Here is a 17,050-nt window from a genome sequence, read left to right as displayed (position 1 = left end):
AATACTATTTGGTATACTGGAAAATAAACATAACATTGTAATAGCTAGTCATAAGTCATAAGCGCATATTTAAATGAAAATGCCTAATTTCACTGTTATATAGGCTACATACACAAATATATACATATATACATAAAAGCTATTTAATACAATATTTTCCTAAAATGTAAGTCCAGCTTTATACTGCAAAGTGTTTTAATGCATACTACATATGTAGCTTTTCTGCTTGCCGCATATTACAATAAGGAGACAGCTGTACATAGGTCTCATGGAGCCCTTAGGGTCCTCTTTAACTTTATATTTAGAACAGGGAACTTGATATGTCTCTGAAGGTCGAAACTTTAGTTCATAAGACTTATAAAGCTTGACAAAAGTGTGAATATAAACACACATTTAATAGTCAGGGCACATGCTCTGGTTGTTAATTCCAGCTAACAATGTGTCAAACCTTCTCAGCTTTAGCCAGGTAAATCCACAGCTTCCTCCATGTTGTGAATTTCTTCCTGTCACTGAAGTTGTAGGCCATCTCTTTGCTGGCATATCTCGACACCAGCGGGGAACGGTACTTCATGAACTCGTCGGCTGCTGCCATGGTTGTCAGAGGAGATGGTGACCGTAAAAAAAGAGAGGTTCTGCCCTGTAACTTCACACACACACACACAAACACACACTAACAAACGACAGCTGACTTCAAGCTAAGACACTCACATGGACAATCCGCGCGTGAAAAACGTAAAAATTACTTCCGGCCTGACGTAAAACGTGGTGACGGTGCACGCCAGCGTGGTGGGAACATTTGATTAATTACTGTCTTGTATTTTGTTTTTTAAAAAAGCAGCCATGACCTTAACACGTTAAAACTACGCTCCAATACACGAAAGCATGCAAACAAACGTTACAAAATGTTGTTTTCTATAAAGTGCACACAGTTAATGTACATTTTAACACTCGATCTTACGTCAGTTCCTTGGGTCCGTGTACGTATCGCGCGTTGTAACACGTAATTAACCTGTAAAGGAGCCAATGATGAGCTAAGGCATGGTGTTTTTTTCTGCTACACATGACATAATCGTGATGCACCACGCAGGAATTATTCACACTGAGATGACAGTGCTTTGAATCTGGATAACATTTGAAGTTGCTATTTATGGGAGCTTTTATGTATATTATTTAAGCTGTGGATACATGTCTTATATCAATATTTAAATTTATTCATGCAGTATGCATCCCTTCCCTGACTCACAGTTTTTCCATTGTCTGGAGGCATAAAAAATAGTGTGTTTGTGCATGATGCAGCAGCTGGGGAATACATTCAGCTGTAAACAGAACAGAGTGCTCTCTCTCCCTTTTTTTTCTCTCTCTCTCTCTCTTCTATGTCTCTCCCTCTCTCTGTCTATCCATCTTTCTATCTGTCCTCCTGACTGCAGTCTGCATACAGAGCCACACTGCTGCTGCTGCTGTGTGATACGAGAGTGGGAGGAACAGCTTCCTCTGTATTTCCTCAGAAAATGACTAGACGTCTTGTAACTGCTGCTGCAGGGGTGGTTTTGGCTTCCAGTCTCCTGCATTGCACAATCTTTCAGCTCTGCTTGGACAGATAAGTAAGACAAAACAAGGAACGCTGGAAGACGAGGAAACGGGGTGGGAGAGGAGACAGAGGAAAGGACAGAAAAGAGACATAGTGAGGTGGGGGTGTGTGGAGGATAATAGATTACAAAAAAGAGAGAGAGAGGTTGAATAGCAAAGGAGGAATGACGAGAGAAAGGGAGGCAGCGGTAGACACAGGAAACAGAAGATAGAGTGAGTTACACTGCAGTAGAATGAGGGTTAGAGTGAAAGAGAGAGCCAAGAAGCATTTGAGCTGCCAGCCTTTCGCACGCCACTCAGGACCCATCGCCGCCGCGCACTCCTCTTTCTGAAGAGGCAAGAAGAGGAAGCCACCGTGGAGGCGAGAAGGAGAAGGAGGAGGGGGGCTGAGGAGGAGGAAGCCAGAGGTTCTACACACAAGATGGCTGCTGTGTCCTCTGCCTCTGACACTGGTAAGTGGGTTTTCATCCTTTGCCGCACCTCCAGTTATCATCATTTGTTTAGTCACAGCATCCAGAGAGTGGGAGGGAGCATTCAGCACCATTTCATGCTAGGACCAAACATCTTCAATACTGGGACACTGTTGCTGGAGTCAACTTCCTGTGTTTAGCAGCTCACATGGAAAGTGTCATCGGCAGTGAGTAACAGGGGTAAATCAATAAACTTCCCTCTCCTCCCCATCATCTCCCCTCTTATCATCCTTGCAGAGCAGGCGTTGTTCCTCTTCGCATCCGCTGAATATTCATACTCTTCTGCGCTGCCATTTTATCAAAACATTTATCCCCTTCATGTAACTCTCAGTCAAAGTAAATCATATTCTATCCACATGACATCCTCTCTGAAAAGAGTCCAAGGTTCCTGCTCTATGACCCAAAGGTGAAGGAGAGGAGAACAAAAAGGAGGCATGCTGAGAAGAGAGGTTAGACAGGAGGATAAGGGCATGGATGAAAAAAGAGGCAATAAAGGAGAAGGTAGTACATAGGGGGAAAGTAAGGAGTGAGGACAGAAATTAGGGAGAGTGCATGTCTAGGAGCAGGAGAGGGATGTTTTGCAGTGGAAAGAACGTATTAGTTTCCCTGTATCCAAAAAGCACTTTGGGGACAAGCCAGGAGACAATACTTACTGGAGGGACAGGGATAAAGGTTAGGAATAACTTCCTCTGAGAGCCAACTGTTGTAATAATGACCACATTTGACACATGGAAGAAGAGCCAAAAGGAACTTTTAGTCTGACCTTTCTGTGTTACAACAGGGGACCCCAGGGGTCGACACCCCCCTGAGCGCAGACTACTGATCCTGGGAGGGCCACAGTCAGGCAAGACCTGCACCGCCAACACCATCCTGGGGGACGAGGTCTTTGACGCAGGAGCAGAGACCACTCACAGTAACGTGGGCCAGACGGAGATCTACGGCCGACGGGTCACCGTGGTTGACACCCCGCCGTGGATCATCCCCAGCAACCCGGAGGACAACACTGAAGCTGACAACAACAATGATGATGCTGGTGCCGAGTCAGACACCCCTCTACGGGCTCCGCCTAGCCTGGATAGTGAGGGGCCATGCATGGGGGCCATTCTCTGCCCTCCTGGACCCCACGCAATACTGCTGGTGGTGTCCGTCACACAGCCTTTCACTGATACACAGAGGAGGGCCGCAGAGGAGCAGCTAGGGGCCCTGGGTGGAGGGACATGGAGGTACTCGATGGTGCTCTTTACTGGGATGGACAAGCTGCCAAAAGGTGTCTTCATCGAGGAGCACATAGCAAACACTGGAGAGGCCCTGCAGTGGCTGGTGGAGAGGTGTGGAAGCAGGTAAAGTGTCTTCTCTGGATATCTGTTTGCTTTCTTTCCCTTTCTCTCATTTTGATTTTACAAAAGCCTCTAAACGCAAATCCCTTCACTCTTGTCTGTATCAAGTCCTTGTTAGTCTTGTGACAGTGGTTCAGTAGACAGCTTAACAAGGTGACTCCTGCATGATCTCATTTCAACTTGTTTTTCCACCTGCAGGTACCATCCTTTTGATAACACTCGGAAAGAAACTGAGGACAACACACAGGTGCCCGAGCTGATGGAAAAGGTGGAGGAAATGATCACTGACAACCAAGGTTTGGCTGGATTTCATAGCTTACACTAAATGATACTGTATGACATTAATGAACAAACCAATTGTGTTACAAAAGCTGATTGAAAACAGTTTAATAGATCATTCATTGCTGTTGTTTATGCAGGCTGGTACTTTGAGGTGAATGAGCTGATTTTGCTAGAGGAAGAGCAGGCCAGGAGAGCTTTGGAGGAAGAGAGGATGAGGATGGAGGAGCACGCCAGACAGAGGGAGCAGATGATCGGAGGACCTCCCAGAGGTACGAGGGAGCTGTGTATGTCTGTGTTGGTGTGTAAGTGATTCATACAGTGAGAGAGAGAGATGAGTGCACGTGTCGCAACGCCTAGGAAAACAATTTGATTGATGAACTGAATTGATTGGTCAAATAATATTATTTTTTTCCCCCTTTTCTTTCTTTTTATTCCTATTGGGTTTTCTTTTGGCCATGTTTCTCCATGTCTATCCATCTGGTTGCATGTGTGTGCAGAGTTGAGAGTGCTGTTGTTGGGCTGGAAGGGAGTTGGAAAGAGCTCAGTGGGGAACGCCATCCTAGGCCGTCGTTTCTTTGAGTCGGGCCAGGAGACGGAGCTGTGCCTTAGGAGGCAGGCGCTCGTGTCTGGTCGCAGGGTCACTATAGTCGACACCCCAGGATGGGACTGGTTCTCAGTGAGGCGAACACCGAAGCGCATCCGCCAAGAGTCACAGCGTGGCGCTGCCCTCCTGAGACCGGGACCCCACACCCTGCTGCTGGTCCTCCCGGTTGTCTCATCCCTTACTGCTAGGAAGAGGCGAACACTTCTGGCTCACATAGAGACTCTGTTTGGCGACAACGCATGCCTCCACACCATGATACTGTTCAGCTGTGGCGACTGGCTGGGTCGCACGCCCATAGAAGAGCACATTCTCAGAGGCGGGCGTGAGCTGCAAAGACTGCTTGAGTACTGTGGAAACTATTATCACGTCCTGGACAGTAAGGTTCCTGGAAAGGACAGGAGTGTCTCTGTCCTGTTGGATAAGATCGAGGAGATGATTAGGGAAAACGGTGACAAGGCCTTCCTCCCCATACAGACCGAATGGTGTAAGTCACACTTTATTATTTCCAAACACATTTTGCAAAGATAATCAGTAGGCAGTGATTTTCTACTGTGTTGCATTTGAAATACACATATATGAACACATAAAAACATCTTTTTTATTGCATTTCACTGTGTGCTGTTTGTGTGTCCAATCATCAACTTACCATATAACAGACCTGTTGAGTCCAGGACTAATATAACTGTGTTGTATTTGACAGTGAGTGAGGAGAGCTCCTACTCGTCTGACAACACCGAGCCTGAGGACGACTGTAGAGGATGCCAGCTCCAGTGACACGATCGTAGCAAAAGGAAAGTGGTCTGGCTTTTTACCCTTGTTCTGAGTCTTCAATAGGCCCAAACATCACCTCATGTAACTGAAACCTCATCCAGATTTCCCTCTTAGACTCTGAGGAGTTCTGAGGAGAAAACTGAGATACAGCAAAAGGTTTGGAACAGGAGTCTCGTGATGAGTATCTCTTTGTTAGAAATGTAAAGAAACACCTGAACTTTCTTATCACTGAGCAAAGCTCGACTGGGGCTAATGAATAACCACGTCTGACATTAAATGTTCTCCTCAAACCAGAGGAGGAGAAATCTTCTGCTTCTGCTTCAAGGGACAAGAGCTCGATCCCTGTTCATGAGCATGTTCACAGAAATCAACTGCTGCTAAAGAGACCCTGTTTCAACACTGCAGAGTAAAGAATTACTCGTCATTGTAACTCTATGTTCAGATTGCACTGATCAGTTTCACATTACAAGTTGAGAGCGCAGTTAGTGGTTTTTCACTTTGCCTTCAGCTAACATCAAAACCAAGAAGGAATATGTTTAAGAAGATAATATTATCAGGAGCACTCAAATGTTGTGGAAGCACTCATGTGTGAAGTAAGTTTGCCACTCTCTTTGTTGTTGCAAGACTAAGAAGAACGTCCCAATGTATGTCTTGTGCCATATATACAATTTTACTGGATTTTACTGTCATCCCCTTCTACATCATGTGCCATTTGAGTTTCAGTTAAATCAAAGGATGCAAAGGAAATGAGTGAAAGCAGCCCTTTCAACATTGAACCAAAACATGAGCAGTGTGACAAAAGATGATAATGTGTAGATTAGAACCTTGAGAGTTGTTTGTGCACCTTCAGATATGAAACATGCTCTCTGATGTCTCCCGAAATATATTAAAGTGAATTTTCTTCATTAAGATTTGGTTAGCTTCTGCTCCAAAAATCTGGAACATTTACAGGAATGTTGATTAAGCTGACTGCAAGAGAGGAGTTACATATTAATTTAAATTTAAGTTAATCTGAGTAGTTGTTTTCTGTTGGTCGTCTCATGTTAAAATAATCAGTTTAGCCCATTAAATCAGTAAATGGACATTATTAGCCCACCTCTGCTGTAGCATTCATGCTAAAAACAGTTTAGAAAAGGCTGTATTGAAACAATGTGCGGTCTTAAGATCCCCGTGGAGAAGCTCGGGCTGGTTCCTCTTCACTGTTTGTGGTCATGCACCCAGTGCATTTATCGACAGATAGATTCAGCTACGTGCCTCAGCATCAAAGCGTGAGAGTGGGAGTACAGCCCTGCGGCAGGGCAGTATCCTATAGATTACATCAAGCTTTCGCATGCTACAGAAACAACATAACCTCATGAATCATTCGAGCTCACATAGGGCTTTTACTACCTGACAACTTTTTGTACATCATTGAGACATCTGCTCCTGACATCAATAGTGATGTTTTGAAAAAAATAATATATCTCTATATATACTCAGCTCTCAGAGGCATGTTAAGACAACGCATGCAGATAAATGAGTGCCTAAAGAGTTGATGGCAACCTCACTTCTTACTTCTCTGAATCTTGCTTGAGCAAGTCCATGTGAATTTCTGATATAACATCACATCCCGCCTTTACAGCTGCAAAAAAATATAAGTGGAAAAAAGAAACACTGAAACGTACTTTATGGGTACACATGAAGGCATATACATGACCAATACCACTGCCATGCTGTAAATTTTTATACAAATGATGTAGCCTATAAAAGATACCCTGACACTGCTTCCTTTATGCTTACTGACTCTGTGCTTCATCTAGTGATGTAGGCTACCGCGGCACTTAGTGTGACAAGCATGACTTTACAATTTGATATGAGGATATTTCCAACGTTCATTTGAATCCTAGAGTCCCACTCCACATATCCACTATCCATGTTGTCAAAGCAGTGTATATTTACAGTGTGAAAAACATTACATTGTAGCTTTTAGCGGAGTATTTTGCACTGTGTAAGTTCTACCACTTTACTGTAGCCAAAGTGACGTTACTTCCTGTGTGGTCCTTCCTAAATGGTGATTGCGTCATCAGTACTTTGTTCATTCTCAGACAACAATAAAAGATATGTATATATTGTTGTGTATTTCTGGCTGTCATCTTATTATTAGTCTTATGGCATAATAACACCAATTTATTCAGACAACTCCTCTGTTGAGGAAGTAGTAATTGTGCATTGTGCACACCTAGTATTGTCACTAGGTGGCACTGTATCAAGAGGAATTGTCATCCACCATAGTCCATAGTACTTTGTGATTATGTACTATGCAAGTACTATGTGGATAAGTAAAAGTATAAGTATAAGAAAAATCATTTTTAAACAATGTGAAATAATACATCTTTATCTGCAATATGACTGTATTTTAGAATTACATTCTCCATTCTCAGAGTTTAAAGTGAAATTGCATAAAAATAAGTCTAAGGCTGTCATGAGGGTTCACACAAAAAAGACTTTGTTTTATATCATTTGATTTGTTTTATCATTAACTGAGTTGTACCTTACCAAAGAAAAGCTGCTGTTAGTACATAAAGTGTCTGTACTTCTACTCTTGAAAACCAACTGCAGTCATGATCATTGATCCTTTGAAACAGAAAAACTACAATTTACTTTTTGTAGGTTTCTATTCATCTTGGCTGCTTAATCTGTCACTGTTAAGAATTCTGTAAAAAAAAGAAAAAAGAAAAAAGGAGTTCAAGGTTAGTCTAAATAAACTGAGTTTGCCCTTTTCTTTCAATGCAATATAAACCAGGGGTTTACTTTGAATTTCATTTTACTGTTATTGTGTATGGTTAGCATTGTTTCAAAGTTAAATGAATGTTCTAGGCCATCTAACATCTTATGTTACCCTTTTAAAAGGAAGACATTTACATAAGGAAGATCAATGGCAAGTTGTTTTGTCCAGTAGAAATGTTCTTCCTATTATAAATAGCTCTACAGCATCTTAAGTTTGGCACACCTCCAAATATGGATTGTCCCCAAACTATCTGCAGGAAAGCCTGGACCAATTAGAGTGCGCTCATCAAGGCCCAGTTGTAGGCTGAATGCACACATTTTTCTTCGTAAAATCATTCAGCTGTGCCGAAGTCAGCACTCTTTTTTTATACCCCTCTTGCAAGCCTTTTTCATTCTCCTACAGACTAACAAATACAAAATGTTTTCTCTTACGCACACAAACTTGAGAAAGTGTCTCAAGTGAACAGAAGACAATATACACAAGTTTCTTTTCCCCTCAAACTTTCTATTTAGAAATGGCCTCTCTGACTTCACATGACTGTCAGTTAATTTAATACCCATGCATCTGTCACACACTGCCAGTCAGGCGGGCTCTATTATCCTCAGAGGTTTTTTGTTTGAAAAGAGGCTCCCCTCACACAGACACCCACTGGCTCATTGTGGTCAATAATCAGATGGAGAACAAATACTCTTTGTAAGAGAAAAGGTTACATTGCAAACAGACTATGGTCTATTGTGCGTGTTATGTACAACTCATCTGCACTCCAGTGTATCTTTTGTTTTAATTCAAACCTGTGGTGTGGTCTTCCAGGCTAACCACACTTGCTATGCTATAGGATCTATTTTCATATAGAGGCATTCATGATCTATACACGCTGCATATACCCTAAACAGTGATGTGTAGATTTACTAGTATGTAGTAATTGTATTAAATGTTCCAAAGTAAAAAAATAAATAAAACACTACCCTGTAAATTAACATCATTGCTTCCCAGAGGAAAAAATCATTTAAAAAAAAAACCACACCACATAACTGAAGTTAGTTTTAAGACTCTTTATTAAGAGATTCATAATACAGATGATCTGGTTATACTATAATCTTTTTAAAACTTTAAAAAAGACATCCCAGTGTGACATTACTGACAGGATATATGAGAAATGTATATACACATCATAAAGAACACACAAGATTATATACTGAATGGAAAATACTTGTTCCCATAAAACTACTGAGCGTGACTATACTCTATATTTAATACCAGTGTTAGATATTACAAAAGGAAATATGTTGACAAACATTGGTTTTACTGGGATGTGCATCGATGACAAGCTGTGTGGACAGAACACATAGTACACTGATGAACCCCTTTCTCCATCATCCACTTCTTCTCACACACATTATCTGTCATTGTTCGGTTCAACCACTAGGGGTCAGCACTAAGACCTTTTTTGGTCCTGGCCGTGCGCACCTCTGCCATCAGCTCTTTAAGGTACTCAATCTCCCTAGCCATGGATTCAGCCTTCTCAGTCAGCTCCATGTTCTTCCTCTCCAGGACTTCATGCTCTGACAAAAGCGATTCCTGCTCAGCTCTCTTCTTCTGCCGGTAACGAGTGGCAGCTGTCTTATTCTGCTCCATCTTCTTAAGTTTCTTGTTCTTTACCACCTTCAAAGATGTCCTTTCCTCTCCACCTGCACCTGGGAGGGTCTTTACTTTGACACTGGTGGCACTGGGGGAGACTAAGCTGGCTTTATATTTGGGCTCGGGGTATGGTCTGCTTCTGGAGGAACTTGGTGGAGGGGAGGCTGGAGGAGAGGAGTGAATGACCTCTGAAGTGGTGGTTACAGTGGTGGTGGTGATCCCAATTTCATTTTTGGGAGCCAGAACCAGGACAATACGGGTTGGTGATAGGGAGAGTACGAGCCTCGGGACCTGAGGGACCACAGAAGCTACCACTGGCTTCACCTCACTCTCCGAGACATCCACTTCACTGCCCAGGTCCAAGGTATAGACTGGGGAGGAGGGAGAGTCAACCAAATGGGAAGAGGGGCCAGGGGAGGCAGGCTCAGATTTGATTTCCAACTCCTCTTGTGGCTCTGGGACACACAGGGAAGGGGAAGGGACCTCCTGCCCATCAATGTGGGATGCAGGCTCAACAGCTGGAATGGCAGGAGGATCTGAACAGACTGAGGGAAGGGTGACAGGAAGAATACTTGGAGGAGAAGCAGTGGGAAGACTTGAGAGTGCAGGAGTTGAGAGAGCAGGTATTGGCAGGGAGTCAAGCTCCATGGGGCAATCCAGGGAGGCCAGGAGGTCTTCTGGTGAACTGGGGGACTCTTCAGCAGGACTGCATGAGCCAATCAGGGAGTCCAGGTCAAACTCGCTCAGATCCATCCTTTCGGCCATCCAGTCCAGGTCAACAAACGCATCCTCTGTGAAGGAAAATGAGGCACAATATTAATGAGCTATTGGTTTTTTTCCCCCCACAGTTGGTGCTGATTGCTTATACAGAGATGGTGTTAGACAAGTATTTCAAAGATGTTATAAAAGGTGTACATGAAGAGTTACTTTCTGGAAATTAACATTAATTTACAGTCATTACCTTTGCCACAATCTGAGACTGTCTGGGTACATCTCAGCTGATCGGAGTGGCCCAACCAGGGGAGGGAGAGCAATTCAGACTCAGTCCCGACTTTGTCCCCATGGAGGAGGACGGCCGGTGGTGAGGGAGGAGGTGAGTAGAAGGGAGGAGGAGAGGAAGAAGACAGCGATGAGGAGGTGAGGGATGACACAGGTGATGTGGCCCCCTCCATTGAGGACCCTCCTCCTTCGTGTTGTTCTTCTTGGTCAGGGTGTAATAACATGGAGCCTATGGCGTCAGCCATGGGAGAGGAAGGCTCCCAGAGAAGGGCCTCCATGTCTTCCAGGCCAAACTGTGAGTTTGTCATCATCATGGTCATAGTGGCTGTTGTTGGTCACAAATGGAGAATGTGACGATGCTAGGAAAGCGTCGAACTCTTTTATGCTGTCGAATGCAGCAGTGCTGAGGGTTTCCACGTAGGACCTGGGCAAAGGAAAAAGAACACATTTGCGTTAAAAATTAGTTAATTGAAAGTAAAGAAATTATTTATTATTGTTAATAAAACCTAACAAAAAAGTAGTGCAAGTATGAAAACAATGGTTCTGATGTCACAAGGCAAAGCCTCACATTTCTGCACAACACTGCCCCCATCACTGCAATGCACCTACAACACATCACGTGTTTCTACCCAGCTATGAGTCTTGTGACTCTGACGTCAGTCTGCTTGCAAATGGGGTCACACTGTCCGCCACCCTCCCTTACTGAAACACAGTCACACTATTGTTCTCCACCCGCCCACATAAAGCCGCCATTTTGACACTAAGAGGAAACGAACCATTTTCTTGACTGCCACGTTGGCACTCAGAAATAACAACAACAACTGAGTTTAATACAAATGTAACAACTCTTATATCTTTTCTTGACGAATATATGACACATTTCGCTACATATATACAGCGTAACGAAAACATTAGGGCCAATTAGGAAATGCAACATTTGGGTTTAAGGTGTAGTGTTGCGTCATCTTCCTGATTAATCCTCTTTATATACCTTACCACCAAGTAGCCTAATTATTTCAATCTAGTAGACTGAATGTATGTAAAATTAGACAGTAAACGGTCAAAAACAAGTGGAATTCATTAAGATTTGGTTTAACGCCCACTCTAGGCCGGGCAGCTGTCATCGACCAAATGTTACAAAAATAATACTTACGACATGTTGATTAAGTAGAAGTAACTCAGTGCACTGGTTGGATGCACTGTTTTGTTGGCTGCTGCTGGGTCGCGGCACACGTTTACACTGCCATTTCGGCAAAAAGAGCGATGTCCGGCAATGCTGATTCTCGGTTTACTCAGGATGGAAAATGGCGAATGGTGTGGCACGGTACTATTAAAAAGCTAAAGCTACGACAGCCGGTATCCTTCCGCACTGCCTGTAATATCGCTCCGCCTTAGTTTGTATGGTCCATCCCACGCATGTTTATTGTCTTAAACAGTATTAACTGGTACTGGACTTTACAAAGTCACGCACTATTGTTTTATTAATACAAGATTAAATTAATTTATAATGAAAATATCCATTTCCATTACTTTACAGTTTTTCATAACAGGTGGTTGAACTAACCCTGACTTTACTTAATCAGACACAGACTTCAGAGAAGGTTTGTAGCGTTTATTTTTTTAAATTAAAATGTCATGTTACATGTAGCTTTTATAATCACCAAATGTAGGCTAATCATTAACAACATCATCATCATCTCTCTTTCTCTCTCTCTCTCTCTCTCTCTCTCACACACACACACACACACACACACACACACATAGTTGTTTCTCTCAACAAAACATTTCCCACATACTATTCAGGTAATTCAATTCATCCTGCAGATTTTGAGCCAGCAGAAGAACTCTAGCTGAAAACTTGTTCTTAGTGGACTGCTTCAGCTTCTCCTCTTTAAAATACTGATCCATTTCTTGAGCAAAAGCCTGAAGTAGTCTCTCAGATGACATCCCAGCTGTGTGTGCAACAGAGGTCCTCCTACTGTTGTTCATGGTACACCTATACACATACTGTGACAGATATGCCATTTCCACTGCATCAGGCTTGGCTCCTGCCCTCTGTAACCTGCCTGAATCATGCCTTCGCAGCTCATTCATCCCAGAGAGGATAAAATCCAAACAATGTTCCACATCAGCAATATTTGCCATGTAGTCGTCGACTAGTTTCTTAACTGCCGTCCTATTCACAGTCTTGTTTTTGACCTTGGCAGCTTTGGCGCCCATGCCCCCAGCCCCCGCCACCATACCTGCACCAATAGCTGTGGCAATTAATGAGACACCCATGGTCATGGGAGCTAAGGCAATACCCACCACTGCAGTCACCCCTCCCACAGCGCCCGTGGTGCCTCCAGCAATACCCATGTTTTTCATCGTCTGCTGCCCCTTATCCATGCCTTCTGTTATAGAGGTAAACCCTGAGATGTGATCCCGCACCATTTCATTGCGTTTCACCATGAGAAGGTTGTAGAGACGCAGGGCCTTTTTCACATGCATGGCTCTCTCATTAAATAACCTGCATAGAGAAAGTAACAGAAAAAGCTTAACACAAGTTTCATGTAGTTCTTGATCTAGCTCTAAATCTAGATTTTGTATAACTTCATATTAATTATACAAATTTAAACCATTAACATTTAAGCTGCTACACAGAAGTTCATGTTGTAATTATGTATTCAATGAAAATGACACATCCAGTAACAATGGTATATAATTCTAAACCTATATCATTTGATATATGTTATATTTATTAATGTATAAATCCCACCTTAGAAAGAAATACAAATATGATGACACAAAACTAATAGAGTCAAAATGACACTGCAAGTTCCAAAGAAAGAATTCACATGCCAGTTACCTGATCTCCTCCTCTACACTCAGACCGTACAGTGACGGAGTCAAGTAATCAGGTTCTGTTGGAATGTCAGCACAGAGATACTGTAGATTAGATAATGTACACTTTGATGACATTCTTTGTCACTGAGGACTGACTGTTTTTTTCACATTTATTTTTAAGTGAATTAATACACATAACTGGCAGTTAATGAAAAAAGATTGATCCTTCTCTCGTTTCTTAGTTTTCAGGATATAGAAACAATATCAATCTAACAGGTAACATTTTATACTTACTTGACACTATTTTCAACCATCTCAACATCCCATAAATCTCCTGAGAAAAAGAAAAGAAAGAAGATTTTATTCATGATGGTTTTGATATTGCTCTCTAACTTCTCAAGCACATTTTGTAGGTGTGAACTGTTTATTTGAATATAAGGCTTACCTCTGAGTCATCTGTGCTTTGTTGATATGAAGAGAAACGGCATCTTTGGGGTTCTTCAGGGCAAGGTGTTGACGTCCTCTGGTACTGTTTGATAGAAACAGATCAATATATCGGAAATTAAATAACGTACACCATTGCCTAATATAAATGAGTGTGTGTGTGTGTGCGTTGTGTGTGTGTGTTTTTATATATACTGTGTGCAGTGCACTGTCTCTCTTACCGTCTCATCACTATCCTCTGTCAGAACTTCCAGGTAAAGTGGATACTCTCCTTCACTGTATGATGACGTTGAAGGTTTTCTTACTGAGGGTGGGGGTGGTGGTCTGAATGAAGGTGGTGGTGGTCTGTTCTGTTATGTACAAACAAAATTCATTTGTTTCTTCATTCTATTTTACAATGATTCATTTGCTTTTCTCTAGAACAGACTTATAATGACATCAGTAGTTTGACAAATTTACACTAAGAACCAAGAAACAGTTATTTTCATTTAATCTAGATATTATTACCTGGTAGGATCATTTATATTGTCTGTACATTTTTATAGATACCCTTGCTTTCAATGAGGGAGTAGACATCATTTTAAGATTTTTCAAGCAAGGTAATTGAAGTTTTTTGGTGGAAAAAACAATGTTTTTTAAACAACATGATTTTTTAACTGTGTTAAATCCAGAATAGAAAAGTGAAGACTTCAAAAAATGTGGTTTCCCATGACAGCATGACAAATGTATTTGTTAGAGACCTTTTGTTACTGTTTTGGCAACAGTCCAAGCACACTTCATCACCTACGTAACATACCTGTGAAGGCAATGTTTCACACGCTGAGGAAGGGCTGGGGAGGGAGGTCTGCCTGAGATGAGCAGGACGAGGCTGGACTGTAGGTCTGTAAGTGCCTGTAGCCTGAAAATCAAGTACATTCACATTGTCATACTGTGACTTTTCTATTTCCGTGGAAGGTTTGCTGACGTCTAGGCTGTTGATTCATGAGTTGGACTAATGATAAAAATAACAACCAAAAGTATGACTAAAACTCTAAAGTAATCTAGAAGTAATTTACCATTGCAGAATGCGTCCTGCGTGGATTCTCCAGGTCTGTGTCACTCTATCCAAGAAAATATTAACAAGATAGAAAACAAAAACAAACATAGGTCAGGCAAAGGCAGTTTCTTACTTATTTTAATATGTTCATTTCTATTGTATAATGTCATTAACCTTCAGATGTGTCTCCAAGGAGTCTGATGTGTTGAGTAAATATTAGGAGGAAGTGAAAAGGAGAAAAATGTGAGCCCTTACCTTAGATTTCGGCAGGGTTGTTGATTGTTTTTCATTGTAGTAAGAGGGAGGGGGGAGTGCAGGCCGGGGGGGAGAACAAGGTGCTTTCTCAGTGATAGCCGGAGACTAGAGAAATTGAGGAGGTAAGATATAGTTTTTACTGCTAGAACAACAGACAATTTTATATTGTTAGTGTTGATAATCACAAAAAAGTTAAAGGAAAGTTAAAAAATATATACTCAAAAATTTAGTCTTCGTAAATTTTGCACATTTCAATAGCTAAAATATTATAATGCAAACAGAGGTTTTAAATGAATAGTCTTTCTGGGAAATATGCTTATTTTCTTTCTTGCATAGCTAGATGAGTAGATCAATTCCACCTTCATTTGTTAAATATGAAGTTTAAGTCCGTGACTGGTTAGATTAGACCAGTGGTTCTCACGGTGGGTATTCCCTGTAATCAACACAATCTAATCAACAGATTCTGAATCTGTACAAAAATCAAAGTGGCAGACTGTTCCATACGGGCAGTAGTGACTTCCTGGAGAAGCCGATGGTTGCCTGGCAACCCATCCCACTTGATGTCAACATTTTAAGACATAAGACTGTATTGATCTTCTCATCCAGCTCTTGGCAAACAAACAAGTAATCATATTTTCCAAAATGACAAACTATTCCTTTAAGATGTATAACAATCATTAAAGGAATATGATTATTTTCATTCATTATTTTCATCAAAATATCATGTACCGTCACAGGTGGCTCAGTATTTGAAGTCTTATAATGTAAACTGCTGCTGTTGACTGCTGCTGTGGGTTTCACTGGTGGCTTGGGAGCAGGACGAACAGGACGAGGCCTCTTATGGTCTGCAGGGTATGCATTATCTTGGGAAGTCTGATAACAAGTGGACATGAAAATGACTTATTAATACATGCTATCATAAGTTAACCAGGTTTCAAAACCTTGTTGAACAACTGTTGAACTCACCGTTTCTTTGCTAAAATGATCTACAGAGTTAACAGTGCTGTTGGTGTTACACTGGGTATTTGGTTTTTTAGTCCTGGGAGGAGGTACAGGCTTGTCTTTAACATCTCTGAGAGCAGGCTGAAAAAAAACAGAAGTGAATGAACATTGTTAATATGCATGTGATCTGATGTACACAGCTTAATTACAGCAATAAATAGTTTAAAGGGAACTCATCAACTCTATGCCAAAATGCACCAAAGAAAAGGAAACTTCAGGTAAATTACAGTAAGATTCCTGTTGGTCACTCTGAACGTCTTTATCTCCTCTAAAGGTGTAAGAACGTCATAGGATAAAAATTCCCAGAAGGCAAAACTCATACTGTTAACAGGAAAGTCTATTATCTATTTTTACCATCTTTGCTTGTGGGTCTTCATAGACGGACTTTGGGATATCAGAGGAGATGATCGCAGGCATCATGTAGTTTGTTCTCGAGGGTTTGGGCAGCTGTGGGTTTACACAGTGACACAAATGAACCACTATTCCCATAATCATAATAATAATTTTCTCTAATATATTTTGTACTATTCACATTGTTTATCATTTTGTTAGACATGTTACCAGAAACCTTCTTATCTGTGATCTACCTAGAACATTTCAGGTTTTGTTTTTGTCTTACTGACAGTTCGGTTCCCGTAATCATTGTAATCTCAAGACATGAATGCAGGGGTATAGTGGACACGTGTATGTTATCATTCATAAAATCTGATGTATGTCTGACCCCTCCACAGCTCACAAATAATCACCACATACTGTATGTCCTTAATTTTGTGCTAATCATGTTTACAGCCCCCTGATTCCTCCTTTCTGTGTGTTGAATGGTATTGAATGTGCAAATTTGTGAATCATGTACAAGTTTAGCACCATGTGTCAAAAACATAACACACCAACTAGACCTTTTTTACTTGAGACTTTTTGACATAGTAGGAAAAGCACATGTGACTAATTAACAATGGCTGAACTGCATTTGGCTGCTTCAGTTTCAGGGTCCTGGTATTTTGCACATTGGCTCACTATTAAACTATTATGGTT

The 17,050-nt window shown here is 41.6% G+C and overlaps 3 protein-coding genes across 3 annotated transcripts in view; 1 reads left to right on the top strand and 2 right to left on the bottom strand.

Moving 5' to 3' along the window:
• The window catches only part of adsl (adenylosuccinate lyase), a 6,029-nt gene extending 5,337 nt beyond the window's left edge, over positions 1 to 692 (bottom strand). Inside the window, exon 1 of the mRNA XM_053337980.1 lies at positions 449 to 692. Within this exon, the coding sequence (XP_053193955.1) occupies positions 449 to 592 (144 nt within the window). The 5' untranslated portion in view covers positions 593 to 692. The remainder of the gene's footprint in view (positions 1 to 448) is intronic.
• A 1,237-nt stretch (positions 693 to 1,929) lies between these two features.
• Positions 1,930 to 5,840, top strand: si:dkey-110g7.8 (GTPase IMAP family member 8). The gene is made up of 6 exons (XM_053338660.1): positions 1,930 to 2,039; positions 2,839 to 3,397; positions 3,593 to 3,690; positions 3,814 to 3,945; positions 4,174 to 4,764; positions 4,981 to 5,840. The coding sequence occupies exons 1-6, from the start codon at positions 2,009 to 2,011 to the stop codon at positions 5,052 to 5,054; spliced, it is 1,485 nt and encodes a 494-aa protein (XP_053194635.1). The 5' UTR covers positions 1,930 to 2,008; the 3' UTR covers positions 5,055 to 5,840.
• A 3,019-nt stretch (positions 5,841 to 8,859) lies between these two features.
• On the bottom strand, positions 8,860 to 11,766 carry atf4b (activating transcription factor 4b). Its single transcript, XM_053338484.1, has 3 exons — positions 11,609 to 11,766; positions 10,418 to 10,879; positions 8,860 to 10,247 (listed from the first exon to the last, which is right to left on the bottom strand). Exons 2-3 carry the CDS (start codon positions 10,773 to 10,775, stop codon positions 9,241 to 9,243), a joined length of 1,365 nt encoding a protein of 454 aa, XP_053194459.1. The 5' UTR covers positions 10,776 to 10,879; positions 11,609 to 11,766; the 3' UTR covers positions 8,860 to 9,240.
• Between the last annotated feature and the right edge of the window lie 5,284 nt (positions 11,767 to 17,050).

The sequence above is a fragment of the Scomber japonicus genome, chromosome 18 (assembly GCF_027409825.1).
Source record: "Scomber japonicus isolate fScoJap1 chromosome 18, fScoJap1.pri, whole genome shotgun sequence".
NCBI classification, from domain to species: Eukaryota; Metazoa; Chordata; class Actinopteri; order Scombriformes; family Scombridae; genus Scomber; species Scomber japonicus.
Note: the sequence above shows the minus strand (reverse complement) of the source record. Positions and strands in the feature narration are given on the sequence as shown.